General features: G+C 31.8%; 1 protein-coding gene across 1 annotated transcript; it reads left to right on the top strand.

Moving 5' to 3' along the window:
• Nucleotides 1-408: 408 nt before the first annotated feature.
• On the top strand, nucleotides 409-18,210 carry LOC123302738. The gene is made up of 6 exons (XM_044885808.1): nucleotides 409-563; nucleotides 13,334-13,681; nucleotides 14,279-14,548; nucleotides 15,205-15,331; nucleotides 15,403-15,582; nucleotides 16,129-18,210. The coding sequence occupies exons 2-6, from the start codon at nucleotides 13,471-13,473 to the stop codon at nucleotides 17,450-17,452; spliced, it is 2,112 nt and encodes a 703-aa protein (XP_044741743.1). The 5' UTR covers nucleotides 409-563; nucleotides 13,334-13,470; the 3' UTR covers nucleotides 17,453-18,210.
• The last annotated feature ends 1,896 nt before the right edge of the window (nucleotides 18,211-20,106 follow it).

Here is a 20,106-nt window from a genome sequence, read left to right as displayed (position 1 = left end):
TGTTTTATCTCTAACGGTTTACAAGACTCAATTGACCTATATTGCTCATTTACGAACTCAACCTTCTAAGCATGCTATAAAATTTCAACTTGATATATCTTTTCGTTTTTGAGTTATCGTGAGGACAGACGGACAGACAGACGACAGACGTTTGTTCGTAATATAAATATTTTTAAGTTTTACAAATTTGGGACTAAACTTAGTATAACTTGATATATATTACATATATAAATGGTATAAAAGGAATTCGTCTGCTAAGAATATAAAGGGCATTGATTCTTTTGTCGACCGTATAAAATCCGCCACTGTTCACCATGCGCATACGTTTGAATTACTTACTTGAACAAACTATAGATTCACATATTAATAAATTCGTACAATTTTGTGCACAGTCAAACCGTATTTATTTATACTGTGGTACCATGTGTGTGCTGTTTTAAAAACGTCAATTCCTATTGTTATGACCTGTCAATATTTTTACGTCAAATTTTCAAAGTGGCTTTTTTGTTCATTTTTATGTTAAATATACGTGAATTATGCAACAATTTAATTCATCAATCTAAGTAAGTACAAATTTTAATTAATCACAAAAAAACCAACCCAAATTTCGTCTAAAAATCCATAATCTTTGGTAATTTTTGCAAGCCGATTTCTATTTTTTTTTTCTCAAGTGAAAGTATTTGACATTTGTTTTTTTTGACATATGTTGTTCGAAAATGATTTGAGGACCTAAACGACATTATGTAATTGACTAACTATACAAAATCATAGACTTATATAAACGAAAATAGAAATGTGGGATTTTGATTTAATGACTTGGGACTTGGAACAAAAGCTCAAAAACAATTAGCTTTGTTTTATATGATTGTAGGATTATAAAATAAATGTTTAGCCTTGAATTAAAAGAACTTTTAGCTCTGCTTGAAAGGTGAATTTTTTTCAATTAGTTTTGTATTGCAAAAAAAATGTTTTTTTTTTTTTTTTTTTTATATCAAGGCTGTTAAGTTTTTGATCGGAGTAAATTAGCACGTGTGTTATCTTATCAAATTTGAGTGTCGAATTCTCATATAAACACTTTAATTTATTGTGAAGAGTAAACATGTTTTGTTCGTATTTGTATTCAATTTAAGAATTCCTAAGAATTCAAAATCTGGTTTGAACAGATTATTTATGTATGTTATATGGGGTGACTCAGAAAATTCTAAGATAAAAGTTCCTTTGTAGCTTGATATTGGTTTATAATCGTTTAATAATTGTATGTATGTCTTGGGATTTTTGCAATCAATATTTCATCTACTTCCCGATTTCTGATTGAGCTGAAATTTTGCATGCATATGTAAATCGGATGACAATGCATATTTATGACCTGATTTTGCCATCGCTTCCATCATATTTGATATACATGCTTGTTTTTATTAACTTGGTATTTTGAATGTGATTTACATCCACTCCAAAACGTCGCATTAATTTGAAATTTCGCATACTTATCAATAATCGGATAAGTTTATCCGCGATTATCCTGATCTTTAGGATTGACGTTTTTTTTCACATCTAAAAACAAGCAACTAAAAAGTAAAAAATAAACACGCTATTTTAACTGCCTGAACTAAAATTGATTAAGAAAAAAATCATTTTATTATATAAAAGCGTGGGGTGTGGTTTTTAAGGTATGTTATAATGACTTACAATATTTACAACAATTGAAATCAAGCACCCCGCGCTTTTTTACGATAAAATAAATTTTTCTTAATCCCAGGTTTTTTTACTATTTATATGAAATATATCACGGTATGCTAAGTTTAGTCCCAATTTTGTAACGCTTGAAAATATTGATGCTGCGAACAAAATTTTGGTATAAGTGTTCATAAAATCACCTAATTAGCCCATTTTCTGTTGTCTGTCCGTCCTTCTGTAATCACGATAACTCAAAAACGACAAAAAATATCAAACTGGAATTTTTATAGCGTGCTAAGGACGTAAAAAGTGAGGTTAAGTTCGTAAATGAGCAACATAGGTCAATTGGGTCTTGGATTCGACCCATCTCGTAAACCGTTAGAGATTGAACAAACGTTTAAATATACGATAACTAAAAACGAAAAGAGATATCAAGTTGAAATTTTTATAGTGTGCTTAAGACGTAAAAAGTGAGATTGAGTTCGTAAATAAACAACATACAGGTCAATTGAGTCTTGGATCCGTAGGATCCATCTCGCAAACTGTTAGAGATAGAAAACAAAATTAAATGTAAATAATGTTCTTTATAAAAAAATAAACAACTTTTGTTTGAAACATTTTTTCATGAACATCACTGTTTATCCATAGGGGCACAAATTAGGACAATACTTTGGTGCTCATTTTCTCCAAAACTATAAAAGATAGGGAATTGAAAATTTTCAGGTTGTCTGAAACATTCTCGAAAAAAAATTCTAATAAATACTTTCGATAATTTTTTTTTACTGATGCCAGGAGCGTATTAAACAACTTTTAAGTAGGGACGTCGCGAAATTTAATACCGCTGCTTTTAATATAAAAAAAATCCTATAAAACTTATATTTCTTTATTTTTAAATTTTTATGACTACCCGCTTTCCACTCCCCACTCTCCTCATTATATTGATACACGGCTGATATAATTAATTATTCATAAATATTCAATACATGATAATATAAAAAAAAATTTTTTATACATATTGTCACAAAAAAATTAGTAATACCAATGTCAATTGCGTTTCAATGTTATCTGAAATAAGTTCAAATCAGCACCAGATATTTTTCCTAAAACCTTGTAACATAAAAATAATCAGGAATCCGTACCTACATATGAAATGCTTTAAGCACGCCCGCAATATGATTAATAGATAATAAATACACAGTTAATTATAAATTTAATTGTTTATTTAATTAAAAATTGCACGAAAAATTAATGAAAATTCTAAATAAACATAATTAAATTTAAATGTACGATTTCAAAAAGTTTGTGTTGGTACCATTTAGGAAACATGGTATAATTTTAAAGGACAAGCTTTTATTGTACTCAAAAGTAGAAAATAATTTTATCCATGAGTCAATCATACCAAACTATTTGTAAAAGCTTGAGAAACTTAATTTAAAACATCAAAAATGAATCGGAACGCCTTATCTACTCCACATGCTTAATTATTTTTCGATTCATTCTTGATATTAAGCGCCTCAAGCTTTTACAAATAGTCAGGTATGAGTGGGTATGCAGGTTAGCGGGCCATGCTCGAGCATCGGGCCTCGAAGCAATGGTTCATAGCACCTAGCCAAATAGACCCTTGTACTCTATCCCCGCTACACTTTTCAGTGGCTATTATAACCAACTGATGTACTGAAACCCAGGATCTGCCTAGCGCTGAGTTTCCTAATTTTTTCTGGTTCGACTATGGCCGGACCAAACCATTTCCATCGCTGCTGTATGAGCGCCGGGCAGTAACAGAGAAAGTGGATCGATGTTTCTTCTGAATTTTCTCCGCATCTGTCACACGCGGGAGATTGTCTTTTTCCAATCTGATGTTGGAACTTGTTCAGGTTATCATGCCCTGTGAGTAACTCTACGATGACTCTAATATCAGCTCTGTTTAGTTTCAAGATCTCCTCGGCTCTGTTACCGAGCGAGTTTCCTTCACCCAACAGGCTTTTGGTGATTCGCCCTCCCTCGTAGCTGGTGCATGCCTTTAATTGTTGGTTTTTCAGATTATCTCCTAATCTGTTAAGACCTTCTTGGTATGGCATCCTCGCAAGCTTTTCTTGAGTGGGAGCCATGGTATGAGTGAATCATAGATAAAATTATTTTCTACTTGTTAGTACAAGAAAAGTATTTTTTATGAAAATTTTTAATTTAAAACTAAAAAAAATGTTTATGATGCTGTAAACATAGGAAACTTAAGTTGGATCACTCAATATTTTTAATATTGAGAATACTTTCATTAAAAATAACAAACGTTTGAGAAGCACTTGAAAATGTTGTATGTATATTATTAATATTTTATAAAAGTATATATTGGAAAATTTTCATAAAATCGTAAAAATGATTTTTATTTTTTTATTTTCAAATGGAATAGTTTTCTACTGCGTAGGAGTTGATTTTTCTATTTTTATAAATGTATCAATTCACATTTTCCATTCGAACCAGATTGAATTTTACAATAAAAACACAATCAACTAAGTCTATCATCATACAAGCATTCATTTCACGCGAGTTCATATGCATTTTAATTTAAACCAAGTCGTAAACCTCGATTGAAATCTTCATGCACAAAAAGATCGTATTTTAGGGCCTGAAAACTATATCGTGCACGCCTTTCACTTTTTAATAATACATGTATATAACTTGTATATAACAAAGCATCTATTGTTTGAAACTGACAATAACATGACGGACACAGCATACAGGAGCTGTCACAGTAGTGACGAATAGGAGACAATGTCTCATATTCTGTGTCACTGCCCAGCTCTTGTCATGAGAAGATGGACTTACTTGAGCCAGCCTCTCTTTGACGACCTCTCCGACCTGGAGTCCGTCGACGTTAAAGCTCTCCTGCTGTTCTTAAACAGCTCCAAATGGTTCATGGAGTAGTCACCGGGGATGGGTCAACTCTTTTACGGTATCAAAACGGACCCTATGGTCTAAGTATGTCTCACCCCAGGACAGCCACTCTAACCTAACCTAACCTAACCTAATGAAATCGATTGTTTATAGAACCATTATGAGTACAAATATCAAATTAATTTTTGTTATGGAGAAATTATAAAATAATCGGACTTTTGGTATATTGAACCCTTTTCAGTATAGTTTATCTACACATTTGATATAAATTTTTTGAACTTTCTTTATTCGACAATTGATTTTGTAATATTATGACTGTATGCATATAACCCTCCCTTCCCCTTCTTACAAAGTCTGGTTTTCTGTTTGTAATAAGCGGTCATTCACTTGACAAAAGATTTTCTTTTTGTCTTTTATAATCTACATACATAAGTTTTCCTAAACCAACGTCTGACTTTCATCTGTTTGTTTTAAAGCAAAATTCGATAGTATAAAAAAACAGTATTTTTCCTAGAATTCGTTCTGGTGATAAATTTTTGCGTAAACAACAAATTTTTTCCACATTTTTATGTTCAATTTACATGTCTGTTATTGAAATCCTTGAAATTTTTCCACAAAGTACACTTATATTGGAAATTAAATAACTTAACTTTTATCCAATTAAGATCAAAAGTTCCAAAGTTTTGATCACTTGTGTACAAACTTGGGCGTCCCCAACTTTTAACCCAAGGGGAAACGAACACAGGAATTACTTGCCTAAGGGGAAGGAAGAATTGGCACTATACTGGAAATTAGGCCTTCCAATTGGCAAATACTTTTTCGATTATCAAATTATTTCGAGTTTTGTATTTTTTAGGTCAATTTTATCTTAGAAACTAAGTTTTATCGAATTATGAAGCAAAATTTTTGTGATTTTTTCGAGTATTATAAGGTTGATCGGGCAGTACACTTAAAATTTTTTCATTTGTAAATTAATAATTTAAATTTCGATAGCATCTAACATCACGATTTTCGTAAAAAATAAATAATCTATTTCCGGTTGTCTGTCAGTTTGTCCGTAAGCACGATAACTCAAAAACAAAAAGAGATATCAAGCTGAAAGTTTTATAGCCTGCTAAGGACATAAAAAGTGAGGTCGAATTTGTAAATGAGCAACAAAGGTCAATTGGATCTTGGGCCCCCAAATGCTTGGTGGGAAAGATAATACAATCAGCTTTTATCTAGCGTAACAAATTTATGGAGGGCATTTTAACCCCCACACGCGTTGGCTCCGCGCCTATTCTTAAAATATAATCAGATCAATTGTCTCTCAACAAAAAATGATGTAATTTACGATTGAAATGTTTTTGATAAGAAAATATTGTGATTTTTCTTAATATCTTAACAATTTTTACATATTTTGACTTGGATTATATTTTTATGTAATAATTTTTTCAAAACGTCATGCTACGAATAAACCTTGAATTATTTTATACGATTAGATAATGGAAAAAAAAATTTAATAATATTTATATTTTATTTTATTTTATAAAAAATCAATCAATAATATGCAAAAATTGATTTTGTAAATACAAAAATATGATTAATTCGCAGCTGTGTATACATAAAACATATTAGCCCGCCTCTATACCTGTTTCGTTCCGGTTTGATGGTGGTAATTTTTTTCATTTTAAGGAGATATGCAAGAATTGAATAATACTTTTTGATTAAGAAAGTTTACAAAAATCACAAAAAATTCCTAGGTCATCAGGCTTTTTATTAATTTTTTTATCGTTCAAAGTTGGCTGAAAAAATGATGAATCATATAAGTTATCCTTTTCAATTGGATATTTCTATATCGAAAAATCTATAGAGTGTGATAAAAAACTATCTAAAATATTTAAACAATCTTGTAGTTTATAAAAATTACCATCAAAATATAAGGTTGTAGATGATATCAAAACAAAATTTTAATTTAATTATGAATTCATCGAAGATCCATCATTTGATGAATAGAGACGACTATAGTTAGTTTATTGATGATTGAAGTGAGATATCTATATTATCAAATTTATAAGCATCACTTGCACACAATATATTATATATTTTTTAGTTTTCGTGGTATTGTAAAGCTAAAAAAAATCACATTATTTGAGTACAAAGCATGTATTTGGTTTATATGTATGTACCGTGCAATAAACCAAAACTTTTTTACAATACAGTAGGTCTCCAATCACCTTTATAGTACACAGTAATAAATTTTTCTGTCGATATCACTATGTAAGTCGCCCTATTAGCTCATTTGGTTAAGGCATAATCAATTCCGTCCGCGGTATGCTTAGGGTAGCGGGTTCGATTCCCGCCATCGCAACAAAATTAATTTAAATAATAGTTGTGATGGGCTGGTGTAGTGCATGGCATATGCATGAAGGAGGTGCACTCAGCCTCTGAAATTGAGGAGCTGATGTATGGTTTCGAGCGAGTTTATACTCCGATTCGCATCTGGCCGATTTTTGGGTGTTATGCCGTGCCCATCATCTTGTTTGAGGGCTGAATCCGCGCTTGACTGTTAAGAATTCGTCAAGACAATTTTTAGAATCATCTGCTGTACTACAATCTGAGTGGATATTGAACAGTGTGTGGTCACTGTCACTGGTTCACACTGGTCGCAATAATAAATGACATAAAAGTTTCCTTCATTAATGTAATCAAAATAAATTAAATCAAATGAATGTGCGACGTTTTTTTTTTTTGACTCATAACACAAAATTAATTTCATAATACAAAAATATTGTAAACAAAAAATTAAATATGACCACCAATCATTTTTATGGCCAATATAAGAAATAAATATCACGTGATTTAATATTAATACAAGGTCTTTCAAGAATTTATTTTTTAAAGCACGCTGAAAGTTCGAAGAAACCAAGGAGGTTATATAACATAGAGGCTTAAAAGCATAAGAAACGCAATAAGTGAATTATTGACCGCTAAAAATGAGACCGAAAAAAGGGACCATCTTCCATCTTTGTCTCGCATTCTGACAAAGCGTAAATATTAATGTTTTTTATTATAATAATAATGGGATTTAACCTCCGTTTCTCTGACATATACGCCTATAACAGAAGCCACCCACATCATTATTTGTTAATCTTTATTTATTTAATTACAAACATATTTACAATTACATTTTTGATGTGGGTGGAGTCGGTTACTTCGTTCTTATCCAAGCGACGACAATGTGATCAATTCTGCACTCCCATTAATTATAAATTGTTCACACTGCCGCTGCCTGGATTCGAACCCGCAACCTAAGTCTAAATGGACAAACAGCCCAAGACAAACGCCTTAGACCGCTCGGCCATTTAGGCTCTAATGTTTTGTATTATTGTATAAACACGTGCATGGTTGTGTATTTCATAAAGGTAATATGAGACAGACGAAGACAGCTATACGCGTCCTTTTTTTAGATCTCTCTCTATAACGATCAACCGTTTTGGATAGCGACACCCTTGGGCCTAAACTTGGTAACTGGGACGATTTAAGTAAGAAAATAATATCTCTTATGTAAAATCGAGTCAAATTTTTTGAGACACTCTATAATCTATAAATTCTATTATTTATTTTTCTTTTACTTCCCGGAAACTCTTCTTTTTTTTTTTTGCAAAAGTGAATTTCATCTCAAATTTCACTATTAGCGTAAAAAAATCATGACACATGGATATTTTGTTTACTATAAATTGATATTTTTTACTACTTGCGTATATAAACGTAAAAATATGCTGACATAAATATTTTCATTTTAAAGTAAAACAAGTGAAAACAAACAATTGACTGAGTTAGTTGTTGAAATACCATGCATAAATAGTGTTGATTACTCTATCACATTACACATACATATACAAATTCATACAATTTACGCCTTCACGGGTAAACAGTGATGTTTACGAAAAAATGTTTCAAACAAAAGTTGTTTATTTTTTTATAGGGAACATTTTTTACATTTGAACTTTTGTTCTATCTCGAACGGCTTACAAGATGGGTCCTTCGAACACAAGACCCAATTGACCTATGTTGCTCATTTACCTCACTTTTTACGTCCTGAGTGCGCTGTAAAAATTTCAGCTCGATATCTTTTTTTGTTTTTGAGTTATCGTGCCCACAGACGGACGGACAACCGGAAATGGACTAATTAGGTGATTTTATGAACACCTTGACCAAAATTTTGTTCATAGCATCAATATTTTCAATCGTTACAAAGTTGGGACTAAATTTTATATACCTTGATATATTTCATATAAGAAAATAATGGAGTTTAACCTCCGTTTCTCTGACATATACGCCTTATAACAGAACCCAGCCACATCATTATTTCTTTATTTATTTAACTACATATATATTTTCAATTACATTGTGATGTGGATGGATTCGGTTACTTCGTTCTTATCCAAGCGACGACAATGTGATTCTGCACCTCCATTAATTTTTCACACTGCCGCTGCCTGGACTCGAACCCGCAACCTCCCAGTCAGTAGCCAAACGGTCAAAGACTAACGCCCTAGACCGCTCGACAACTGAGCCGGTTTCAGGACGAGTCAGTTTAGAAAAGAAGACTCCCGTTTTGATGAATTTCGGAGTTGGAGTTAATTTGAATTACACTGTTACACGCTGTAATTAAAGTTAATAAATATATTTTAAAATATGTGTATATAAAATTTAATAAGAGCTTGGTTGCTTGTGTTGCTTATAAATGATAAATTTCCTGTAAACTAGATAAGAGAAATATTGTTTTAATTACAGTTTACGATAATTAATAATTCAAACAATTTTAATAATACATTCATAAATTGTTTATTCAAAATTCAAAACAATCAATTGAACAATAAATTCGTTAATTTAAATTTGTTTCTTTTGTTGTTCGACTAAATTATATTTCTTATTTACTAATTTTCATTTTTGTTCATTTTTTGATCGAATATTTTTTTTATTCACCATGAAAATCGAAATCATAGGGGAAAGGCGAGCTCCCCTGTCCGACCCCACTCCTGGCGACGTCAATCCCCTCTCTAATTTTATCAAGCTTGACTAATATAGACAAACCTTATCAGCTATTTTCATCGTTGATCATTTCCGGGAATTTAAGTACTTGGGAAATTTTGAATATATTAAGGAAAAAACAAGTTTTTTATTCAACTTTTTTACAGAATTTTTCAAATTTAGAATGTAATTTTCATTTTTAGTGCCAAAAAAAAAAACTTTTCACGAAATTGATGAAAATCTTTCAAAATTTGTTTTCCAAGACCATGATTAAAAAATCCGAAGATGTACGTTGTGCGTTGGCTGAGTAGCTATGTAGTAATTCTGTATCGGTGGATAACAATTACACTGCGTGCTGTGTACGTCAGGTTATTGTCAGTTTCAAATAATAGATGCTTTGTTGAAATTGCCCAGCTGGTGGTAACTGCTAATATTGACAATAATTCACTCAATGAGAAAGTAATAAACCGGCGTCTAAAGGTCAGACTCTCATATTCACGGATTGGGTATTGTTTTCATTGAATTTATTTTTGTATAATTTTTTTTATTGTTGATATAAAAAATTTAATATTTGTCAATATATCCAATTACAATTTAATATCTTCAATTACAAAAACTAATTAATTGTTAGTCCACACACACATATTTATAATTGATATGTTCATGTCAACACAATTTTGACAATTTATTGTAAACATGGTATCTACGTCATATCATACGTCCGTCTGTCATTCTCACCACCTAAATTATTAACAATTTATATTTGATCCAATTAATTCAATTACAACGCCATTATTTTTAGTCGAAATTCATTTCAAATTAATATACGATCATCATCACTAATTCAATTGGATTTATACTTTTTAATTTTAAATAAAAGTAGAACGGTATGAGATACTAATATTTGGATTATGTCATTTTTATTTAACCCGTCAGCCCTCATAGACAAAGAAATGAAGCACAAAACATGATTAAAGTTCGAAAAATTTGAGCAGTAAATTGGATTTGAATGCGGTTTTCGGCATTCGATTCATTAGAGCGTCAGGAAATTTTGTGACCTAGTCTGATTTATAAGAAACGATTTCAAACCTGTTACATGGGGGTTTTTGGGGTCGTTGAACACGAATATCGCCACAGAATTGGTCTCAGAGGTACCTGGTGCTCAGAGTAAACGGTTGATCGTCGTCAAGTGGAGTTTTTGGGAAATTCGGTCATACAATCGGTCCAAACTCGTTACACGAGGGTTAGGGGTCGATTTTCTCAGAAACTACTTGCCCAATCGTCCTATGAACCCGATTTTTGAATTTTTTGGGTCGAAATTCACTTATAAACTGAGTTTTATCAAATTTGGGAACAATAAAATTTTCTCGATTTTTTCGATTTTTTCTAAGGGGTACCCCTTAAGAAAATTTCAAAAAATCGAAAAAAAATTTTTTGTCTGCAATTTTGATAAAAATCAGTAAATTAGTTAATTTTGACCCAAAGAAAACAAAAATCGTGTTCATTTAACGATTGGACGTGTAGTTTTCGAGAAATCGTCAGAAATCGATCCAAAACATCGATTTTCCCAGAAACTACTCACCCGATCGTTCTATGAACTCGATTTTTGAATTTTTTGGGTCGAATTTCACTTAGAAACTGAGTTTTATCAAATTTGGAAACAATAAAATTTTCTCGATTTTTTCGATTTTTTCTAAGGGGTACCCCTTAAGAAAATTTCAAAAAATCGAAATAATTTTTTTTTCTGCAATTTTGATAAAAATCAGTAAATTAGTTAATTTTGACCCAAAGAAAACAAAATTCGGGTTCATTTAACGATTGGATGAGTAGTTTTCGAGAAATCGCCAGAAATCGATTAAAAACATCGATTTTCTCAGAAACTATTCGTCCAATTGTAATATGAACTCGATTTTTGAATTTTTTGGGTCAAATTACACTTATAAACTGAGTTTTATCAAATTTGGAAACAATAAAATTTTCTCGATTTTGTCGTTTTTTTCTAAGGGGTACCCCTTAAGAAAATTTCAAAAAATCGAAATAATTTTCTCGTCTGCAATTTTGATAAAAATCAGTATATTCGATAATTTAGACCCACAAAATTCAAAAATCGTATTTATTTATTGCTTGGTTGCATAACTTTTGAAAAATCGTCGAAAATCACTTACGAATTTGCGATTTTTCGGATCGATTTCAGACAATTTTTAATAAAATATTTGTCTAATATTCATATGACCTAAAATTCTGTTACTTTAGGGACTTATTACTCTAGAAAATCAAAAAGCCACGAAATAATTAATTTTGGGATATTTAAAAATTTGCTTATTGTGATTAAATCACAAATATAATCATTAAAAATCACACAAAAGTCATTATTACCCAAAAACACGATTATCTGACCATTTTCACCGATGGGACACTCGATATTACAATTGAATTTTGTATAATTCATGATTCATCATACAAATCTAAAATTTCCAATGATTTTTTAGAAACTGTTGGAATTGATCCAGAAAAAAATTTCATATGAATTATTACAATCTTGCGTTCATTCAACTTTTAGCTGAAATTCATTAGATGTCTCATAACACAAAAAAACACCTAATAACTAAGTTTCAAAATATTTGAAAGTTGATATTATTCAATCTAAGATTTGATCATACCTTTAGGCGTCATTTGTCAAATACATTTTATTTAATTATATTTTTTGTCTACTAGTATAGGTTAGGTTATATTGGCTGTCCACGAAGGACACACTTAGGCTATAGAGAACCTTTGTGATACCATATATGTATGTTACCACCTTTCCGCTTCCATAATTTCATTTATCAGCTCCTCAATTTCAGAGGCTGAGTGCACCTCCTTTCATGCATATACCATGCACTACACCAGCCCATCACAACTATTAATTATATTAATTTTGATCCGACGGCGGGAATCGAACCCGCTACCCTATTGCAAATTCAGACTTTTAATGACGTATAAAAGGGTTGTTGGCTGAAAAAATTAAACATTTTGACTGAAAATTCGAGATCAGTGATCCCAAAAGTCCCTTATACGTCATTAAAAGTGTTAATTTGCAAAAAATGGTCTTTTTTATTTTGAAAGTCTTTCAGAGGAAGATGAGAAAATTAACCCCTCACCCAGGATGAAATCTTGAAACCGCCACTGGTGTACTCAATGAATGATTTTTTTGAACCCGAGGCTCTGGACACTTTCTCAAAGTACCTAATGGAAAGACGGGGCCTGGTAGAGTAATCATGGCAATCCTTACTCTCCCTATCTACGCAAATGAATGATTTTTTTGAGCCCGGGGCCTTGCGCACTTGTCCAAAGAGCCCAATGGAAAGGTGGGGCCTGGTAGATTAATCATGGCAATCCTTGTTCTCCCTAATTATGCCAATGATTGATTTTTTTGAGCCCGGGGCCTTGGGAACTTGTCCAAAGCGCCCAATGGAAAAAAATGGGACCTGGTAGAGTAACAATGCCAACTCTTACTCTCCTTAACTACGCCAATGATCCGTGGAGTCCACTGTATACGCTACTGTTATAAGCCTTTATAAAGAATCAACTATTAACACTGAATGAATTTAATAAACACCGAGCACCGCTTTAAAAGTAATTAAAATATTATAACACGCATCATAAAATTTATTAATTAGTACAATTAAAATATTTGCTGTTAAGAAAGTGTCCTTCACAAACTAAATCACATGTTCAAGTATACTAACTCGTTTTTATTTTTTATTTACAGATTTTTCCTGGTCCTAAAAATGTTTACCACGGATTTCAATCAGTTATTATAACAAAAACCGAATTTTTAGTTACTTAATTTTTTTTTCTATTCTACTTAAATTTTAATATTTGCCCAAAACAAAAACATCAGCCAAAATGAGTGAAAAAGGTGATGAAAAGGAAACGGAAAAAATGTTACCACCAACATTATCGGCGGTACCAGCATCCGTGCGAAATAATAATATACGAGCGAGTTCTGTACCAACGGATAATCGTAAAAAATTAAATAGTGCATCGACGTTAATTAATAATACGTTAAATGAAGAATCGACAAATTCTAATGAAAATTTTTCGAAATTAAATAACAGTAAGTATTTTTTATTCCTTTACTTTTTCCCAACTTACTTTATCAATAGCTTAGAGTAGCCAGAAACGGGAAAAATCGGTAATTATCACGGAATATGATTGTCTGGGAAAAATATAATAAGATTTTTGGGAAATTTGAAAGATTTTGGTTCATAATTATCAAGCGATATCTGTAAAAATCAGTACTTTCGATAATTTTGACCCAAAAAATTCAAAAACCGGGTTCATTTAACGATCGGACGAGTAATTTTCGAGAAATCGTCAGAAATCGATTCAAAACATCGATTTTCCCAGAAACTACACGCCCAATCGTCCTATGAACTCGATTTTTGAATTTTTTGATTCGAAGTTCACTTAATATTTCGACCCGTTGATTCAGAATTTTGAGGAGGGAAAGAAACGCATATTTTTCATATTATACTTTTAAAAAATCGGGAATTATCAGGACATTTTGAAAATTGATTTTTATGGTCCTGTAATTTTGTCGAAAGAGATTATAGGAAACCTTTATCCTTGATATTTCTTATAGAAAACCAGAAACATAAACGCTATCCGCTCATCGAAAAAACACTTAATAAAGAAACTGATTTATTTTTAGGTAAATGTGCCAGATTTGATTTTTCTGGTTCAACAGGATTAGATGATGAACTATGCTACACAAAACAGGAGGATGAATGGGAATGGGTACCACCAGACGGTGGTTGGGGCTGGCTAATTTTATTAGGATCCATGATGGTTAATATTTTAGTACCTGGTACAGTTAAATCGTTTGGTGTGTTGTTTGTCGAATTTTTAGAAGTATTTGAAGCATCACCAGCAGCTGCTGCTTGGATTCCAGCGCTTTGTTATTTTTTATACAGTTCATTAGGTATGTAATTACTATTTAATCAAGGCCCAAAATTATCCTGTGAGTGTTTATAACTTCCATAGCCCTTGGGCTTTTGTAATCCGGTATTATTAAAAACCAGAGGGTGCCGGATTATTGGAAAGTTCATATTAAAGGAATTTGCAAGGATTGAAGTTGGTTGAAAAACGATGAATCATGAAGGTTATCCTTTTCAATTGGATATTTCTATATCAAAAAACCTGAGAGGGGGATAAAAGACTATCTAAAAGAGTTATACAATCTTGTAGTTTATAATAACACCATCAAAATAAAAGGTTGTCGATGATATAAAAAAAAAATTTAATTTAATTATGAGTTCATCGAAGATTCCATCATTTGATGAACAGGGACGACCATAGTTAGTTTATTAATGATTGAAGAGAGATATGTATATTATTAAATTTATAAGCATCACTTGCACACAATATATTATATATTTTTGTAGTTTAATGGTATTGTACAGCTAAAAATAACACATTATTTGACTACAAGGCATGTATTTGGCTTATATGCATGTACCGTGCAATAAACCAAAACTTTTTACCATACTGTAGGGAAACAATCACGTTAAATTTCCACGAAGTATTTTTCTTTTCTCAAGATAATAATATATAATTTCGTTTATTTTGAATTTTTAGGACCATTATCAAGTATTCTATCCGTAAAGTATTCATACAGAACTGTCACTATTTTGGGTGGTACATTCGCTGCTGTTGGTATGATTGTCAGTTTTTGGGCATCATCTGTGACGTACTTATATTTTAGGTAAATAAAATCGTCTAAAATAAACCCCCCTAAATTATTTTCTTATAATTATAAATTTTATTTTTTTGTAGTTATGGTATTTTAGTTGGAACTGGAGCAGGTCTTTCATTTCCACCAACTGTGTACATAGTGACCAGCTATTTTGTTCGATTACGTGGTCTTGCCAATGGTCTATGTATATCTGGATCAGCATTAGGATCAATTATTTTACCTCCTGTTTTGCGAATATTATTGGAATATTATGGTTATAGGTAAAATACGTTTTTAATACATGTTTTCATCAAAATTTTTCCAATTCCCATTCATTTCTTCCCCATAGTTATTGTTGAATCCCCAAGCTTCTCTGACAGTGGTTCACTTTACCCAGGGGTCGTGTTTTCCACCCCCTCTCAGGTTTATATTTGTCTACCTTTGAAAGCCTTCCCGGAATACCAATTGCGTATTCCGGGAAAATGATAGTGACCTGTCAAGAATCTCCCCACCTTTCTCAACTGTGCTTTAATGAGTTTCATGCAAGCACAGTCGAATGATCTAGCTGTGGTTACACACAGTTTGGACTGTCGCATACCTTGCGCAAAGTTCCAGTAAGCAAAATGGGCTTGTCATGACCATTCTTCATTCGATTAATTACGGAGCATCATTCTATGGCAATGAGAGATTCAGGTGAAAGAGTGACTCATAGATTAAAATTATTTTCTACTTTTTAGTACAATAAAAACTTGTCCCTTTTTTATCGATTATTGAAACAACACAACGCTAAAAAAAATACTGACAGTAAATACTTTTAAATTTTTCAGAGGGGCTGTGCTAATAATGGGAGGTATAACATTACACGTTTGGGTCGGTGCATTATTTTACGATCCAGTTGAAAAGCATTTAAAGCGTGTATTAAAAACAAGCTACGATGATGCGATGAGCATAACCAGCGGTGATTTGCAGAACGAATCAAAAGCACCATTAAATCAAATCGAATCAAAACAAAATCAAATCATACATTCGTCCACAATTGACGAATCCACAGCCAAATTACATGATAAATTATTAACAAGTGATAAATCTAGTAGTATATTTGTTCGAAGTGCCTCAAGTGCGGCTGTACAAAATTTCCAAAGTCCTGTTTTGGAGCGTACCCGTAAAATAAGTATGCCAATGCCAAAAGAAATGAATAATTCACAAATGCACAGTACACCAGCATTACATGCTGTTCCCGAATCCGTTGTACATAATCATACTAGTTTCGATTATTTCTCGCAAACGAATCTACCATCGTCGCGGGTATCGAGTCGTGTTCGTTTACCAATCCGTTCACCGTCAACCAGTTCATTTAACTACGTGAGCACACCATATCATGGAAGTACATTATCCGCAATACATCCGCAACAATTCGCTTCATCGTTAACACTTAAATCAATAACATTCAGTCCAATATCAAAATGTAAACATGCAGAGAATAATAAAATTGACGAAGAAAATTCTGAGGAAACAACCCAAAAACTTTTTGATATTTCCTTATTAAAAGACCCAATTTACCTAATCATTTTAATATCGAATTCAACGAATGCGATTAGTTACACAAATTTTATTATCTTGCTGCCAGCGTATGCTACGTCTCTTGGATTTGATAAAACATCCGCTGCGTATTTAATATCCGTTGTGTCGGCGTTAGATCTTGTCGGTCGAATTGGTGGATCTGCGTTAAGTGATTTAAATCTAATCCCAAAAACATGGTACTTTATTGGAGGCTTGCTAGTATCCGGTTTTGGATTAGCGATTTTACCCAGCACAAACACTTATAGCATGATTTGTGTATGTTGTGGGATTTTTGGGTTGGCATCAGGTATTTATGTTGGTATTACTGCAATTATTATGGCGGATATGTTAGGGGAGGATCGTTTAACGTCCACATATGGTATTTCGTTGTTTGTTAACGGTATTTTACAGTTAATCGGACCACCGTTGTGTGGTGTATGGGTTGAATTTTCTCATAACTCCTATGATAGTTTATTCTTTGCGTTGGGATTGATTTTAATCGCTGGATCGTCGATTTGGAGCTTTGTTCCGTTTATTAGACGAAATAAAAAGAAGGAAGTCATTGAAAATAATAGTAAACTATTAAAATAATTCTTTTTTTTTTAAATAATTTTAATAGTATCTCTTTTGTTTATTATACTGACCGGAAAATTTAAAATGGAATATAACGTATTATTTCGAAAATGAACCAGACGCAAATACAGCAACGTAGAAAGATGAAAGCTGGATGAATTGAAAATTTCATATTGGGTTCTATTGGATTGAATTGGAATTCAATCAGAATGAATTGGAATTCAATCGGAATGAATTGGAACCTTGAATCGGACTTTTTTTATCAGAGCGCTTACGTTTTTATTCCCATTTTAGTTCGACTCAGTGTCAGTATACTTTTTAGCATTTGTTAAAACCAAGAACAAAAACTTTATTGTATATAGAAATATATATATATATTTTTGAATCAACTTCGGTTTCCTCCCCCCCTTTAATAAAAGAAAAAATATTACTGTGACGAATTTAAATAAATGGTTTCGAAATTCGAAATGGTGAGGTTACGAAAATATCGTTCCGTAATTTTCCTTACCTAATCAATTCGAATCATTACGTGAAGAAAAAGATATCTTTTTTAGATATTATTGAAGGGGGGAGGATGTTCGAAGTTTAAATCATATTTTTAAAATGCCACATCATAGATTTATAAAATTCAATGTAGAATTTTTCATTTTGTTTTACGTTTTAAGAAAAACAATTTTCATGAATTGTTCTCAGGGTATAAACCGAACCACATTTAGGAATTTAAACGCACGCATAGATTTTATTGAGGGAAATGTGTTGTACATTAAAATAGAAAATTATTTTGTAGATCTATGATGCTTTATTCAAATCTTCCAAAAACATATACAGGGTGTTTGGAAAAACATTATTATAAAATTAAATAAAGTAAGAAGCTTCTAGCCCCCAAAGAAAAACGAAGGTACTTGGAACAAAATTTTAGCTGAACTGTTTTTTAAAACAGATAATAATAATAATAATATTTAAACAGAAAAAGGGTACCACAAATGGGTTCATAGCACCTGAATCAAAAGGTTCTGCGTGCCCTCCTTGAGAAAAGCTCTTTCAGCTGCTACTACAGAAAGCTCACAGCTAATGGGATTATCAAAGATTCCCTGGTAGCTCAATCGAATGCGTTAATCCCTTTTGTGCAAAGGATGGACTTGTCGCAGCTATTCCTTGATTCGATAAATTACGAAGCATCATAGTATGATTTGACAGGCTCCGATGAAAGTGCCAAAGGAACTGCGGCTTCGTTTCCTTTAACGCAAAAGTGGCTCAGTACCCAGATCAGTCTGACACAGTGCCAGGCAATTCAGTTCTCCGAATAACAAAAGTCATTGGCATTTTATAAAGTCTCGATTACATGATATAGATATCAGAACCATAATCGGTCTAGAATTCTTACTTTAATGAACTTTATCACATCCTTACATTCTTCCAAACACCCTGTAACTACATATATATTAAACGAACTCTTTTAAAAATTTGTTTTTTAAAAAGGGGTACCAACTTTGTGATACTTAATGTCAATAATAATGTAAATGTTTCAAAGAGTTCTTAAAAAAAATTATATTCATATGCGTTTTTATAATATTTTCAAAGTCGCAATCAAATACCGAAAATACTCGTTGAATGTATTTAAACCGTCCATAATGCGTTATGGACTATGGTCGGTTTTTATTTGAATTGAATGATAATTTTCGGTGGTTTGATTTATTTTAAAACAGCTAATATTTATACATAAATACATATAGTTAATATTTTTGTCAATTAAAATTTAACTATTTCTCAATTAATATTGATAGACAATTTACACTTAATTATATTTTTATGAAAAATTATTTATTAAAATTTACAAGTACTCGACTTAACCTTCATTTTTCCAGCCTAGTTTTACTGTTTGTTTTCTCTGTTTTTTTCTCACTACCGTTTTGTTTTTTTGAAAATTTAGTTCTTTATTTCAACACATGCATGTTTTTACCCTTTTTACTTTGAATTAATCGGGTACAAGTACATCGGATGACCCATTTTAATCGACGAATCCAAATACGTGAATTACAGCAAAAAAAAAAACTCGTGACGCATTAGATGCTTCTCATTATTTAATATTTTCATATACACGCTGTTTTATTATTGATAGCAGAAAATTAAACCAGTAAATTAAGCTTATCAAGAAAAATGGAAAAGCTCTTTATCAAATTTCGATCTGATGCCTAATTCGGGAGATCTGACTATGGGAAAAATAGAAGAACACTTTAAAATTTTCAATTTTTAAGTGTTCTCTTATCTCTCTTCGGATCAAATAACTCTGAGGATCAAGATCAACGACATCCCATCTTGATCCTGGCAGCTGACATATTTGATTCCGTCGATTAAAATGGACCATCTTGTATTTTAAGTTGTTCGCTCTTTGAACGGGGTATATATTGAATGTGATTGAAAATAGTTTAAACCCAAAAAAAGATCTCTTTTGAATCATTTTGAGTTTCGTTCTACTAATTAACGTCCATTTTAACTTTCAAATTTTATTTCATGCGTTCATTGCTGGCGTAAAAGGTATCACTGTTTCCATTGTAAATTTTATGCCATATAAAAATGGCAGCAAATTCGAAAGGTTTTTTGTAAGGGGGTTTAAAAATACTGGTGCTAGATGTAGGATAATTGATGAAAACCCCGCAGTGAACGTGCTTTAA

The sequence above is a fragment of the Chrysoperla carnea genome, chromosome X (assembly GCF_905475395.1).
Source record: "Chrysoperla carnea chromosome X, inChrCarn1.1, whole genome shotgun sequence".
Lineage (NCBI taxonomy): Eukaryota > Metazoa > Arthropoda > Insecta > Neuroptera > Chrysopidae > Chrysoperla > Chrysoperla carnea.
This window is presented reverse-complemented; position numbering and strand designations above follow the sequence as displayed.

Coding starts and splice junctions, on each gene's coding strand:
- LOC123302738 (XM_044885808.1), top strand. CDS start 13,471: ATGAGTGAAAAAGGTGATGAAAAGGAAACGGAAAAAATGTTACCACCA. Junction 14,549..15,204: donor TTTTTTATACAGTTCATTAG/GTATGTAATTAC, acceptor TTGAATTTTTAG/GACCATTATCAAGTATTCTA. Junction 15,583..16,128: donor TTGGAATATTATGGTTATAG/GTAAAATACGTT, acceptor TAAATTTTTCAG/AGGGGCTGTGCTAATAATGG.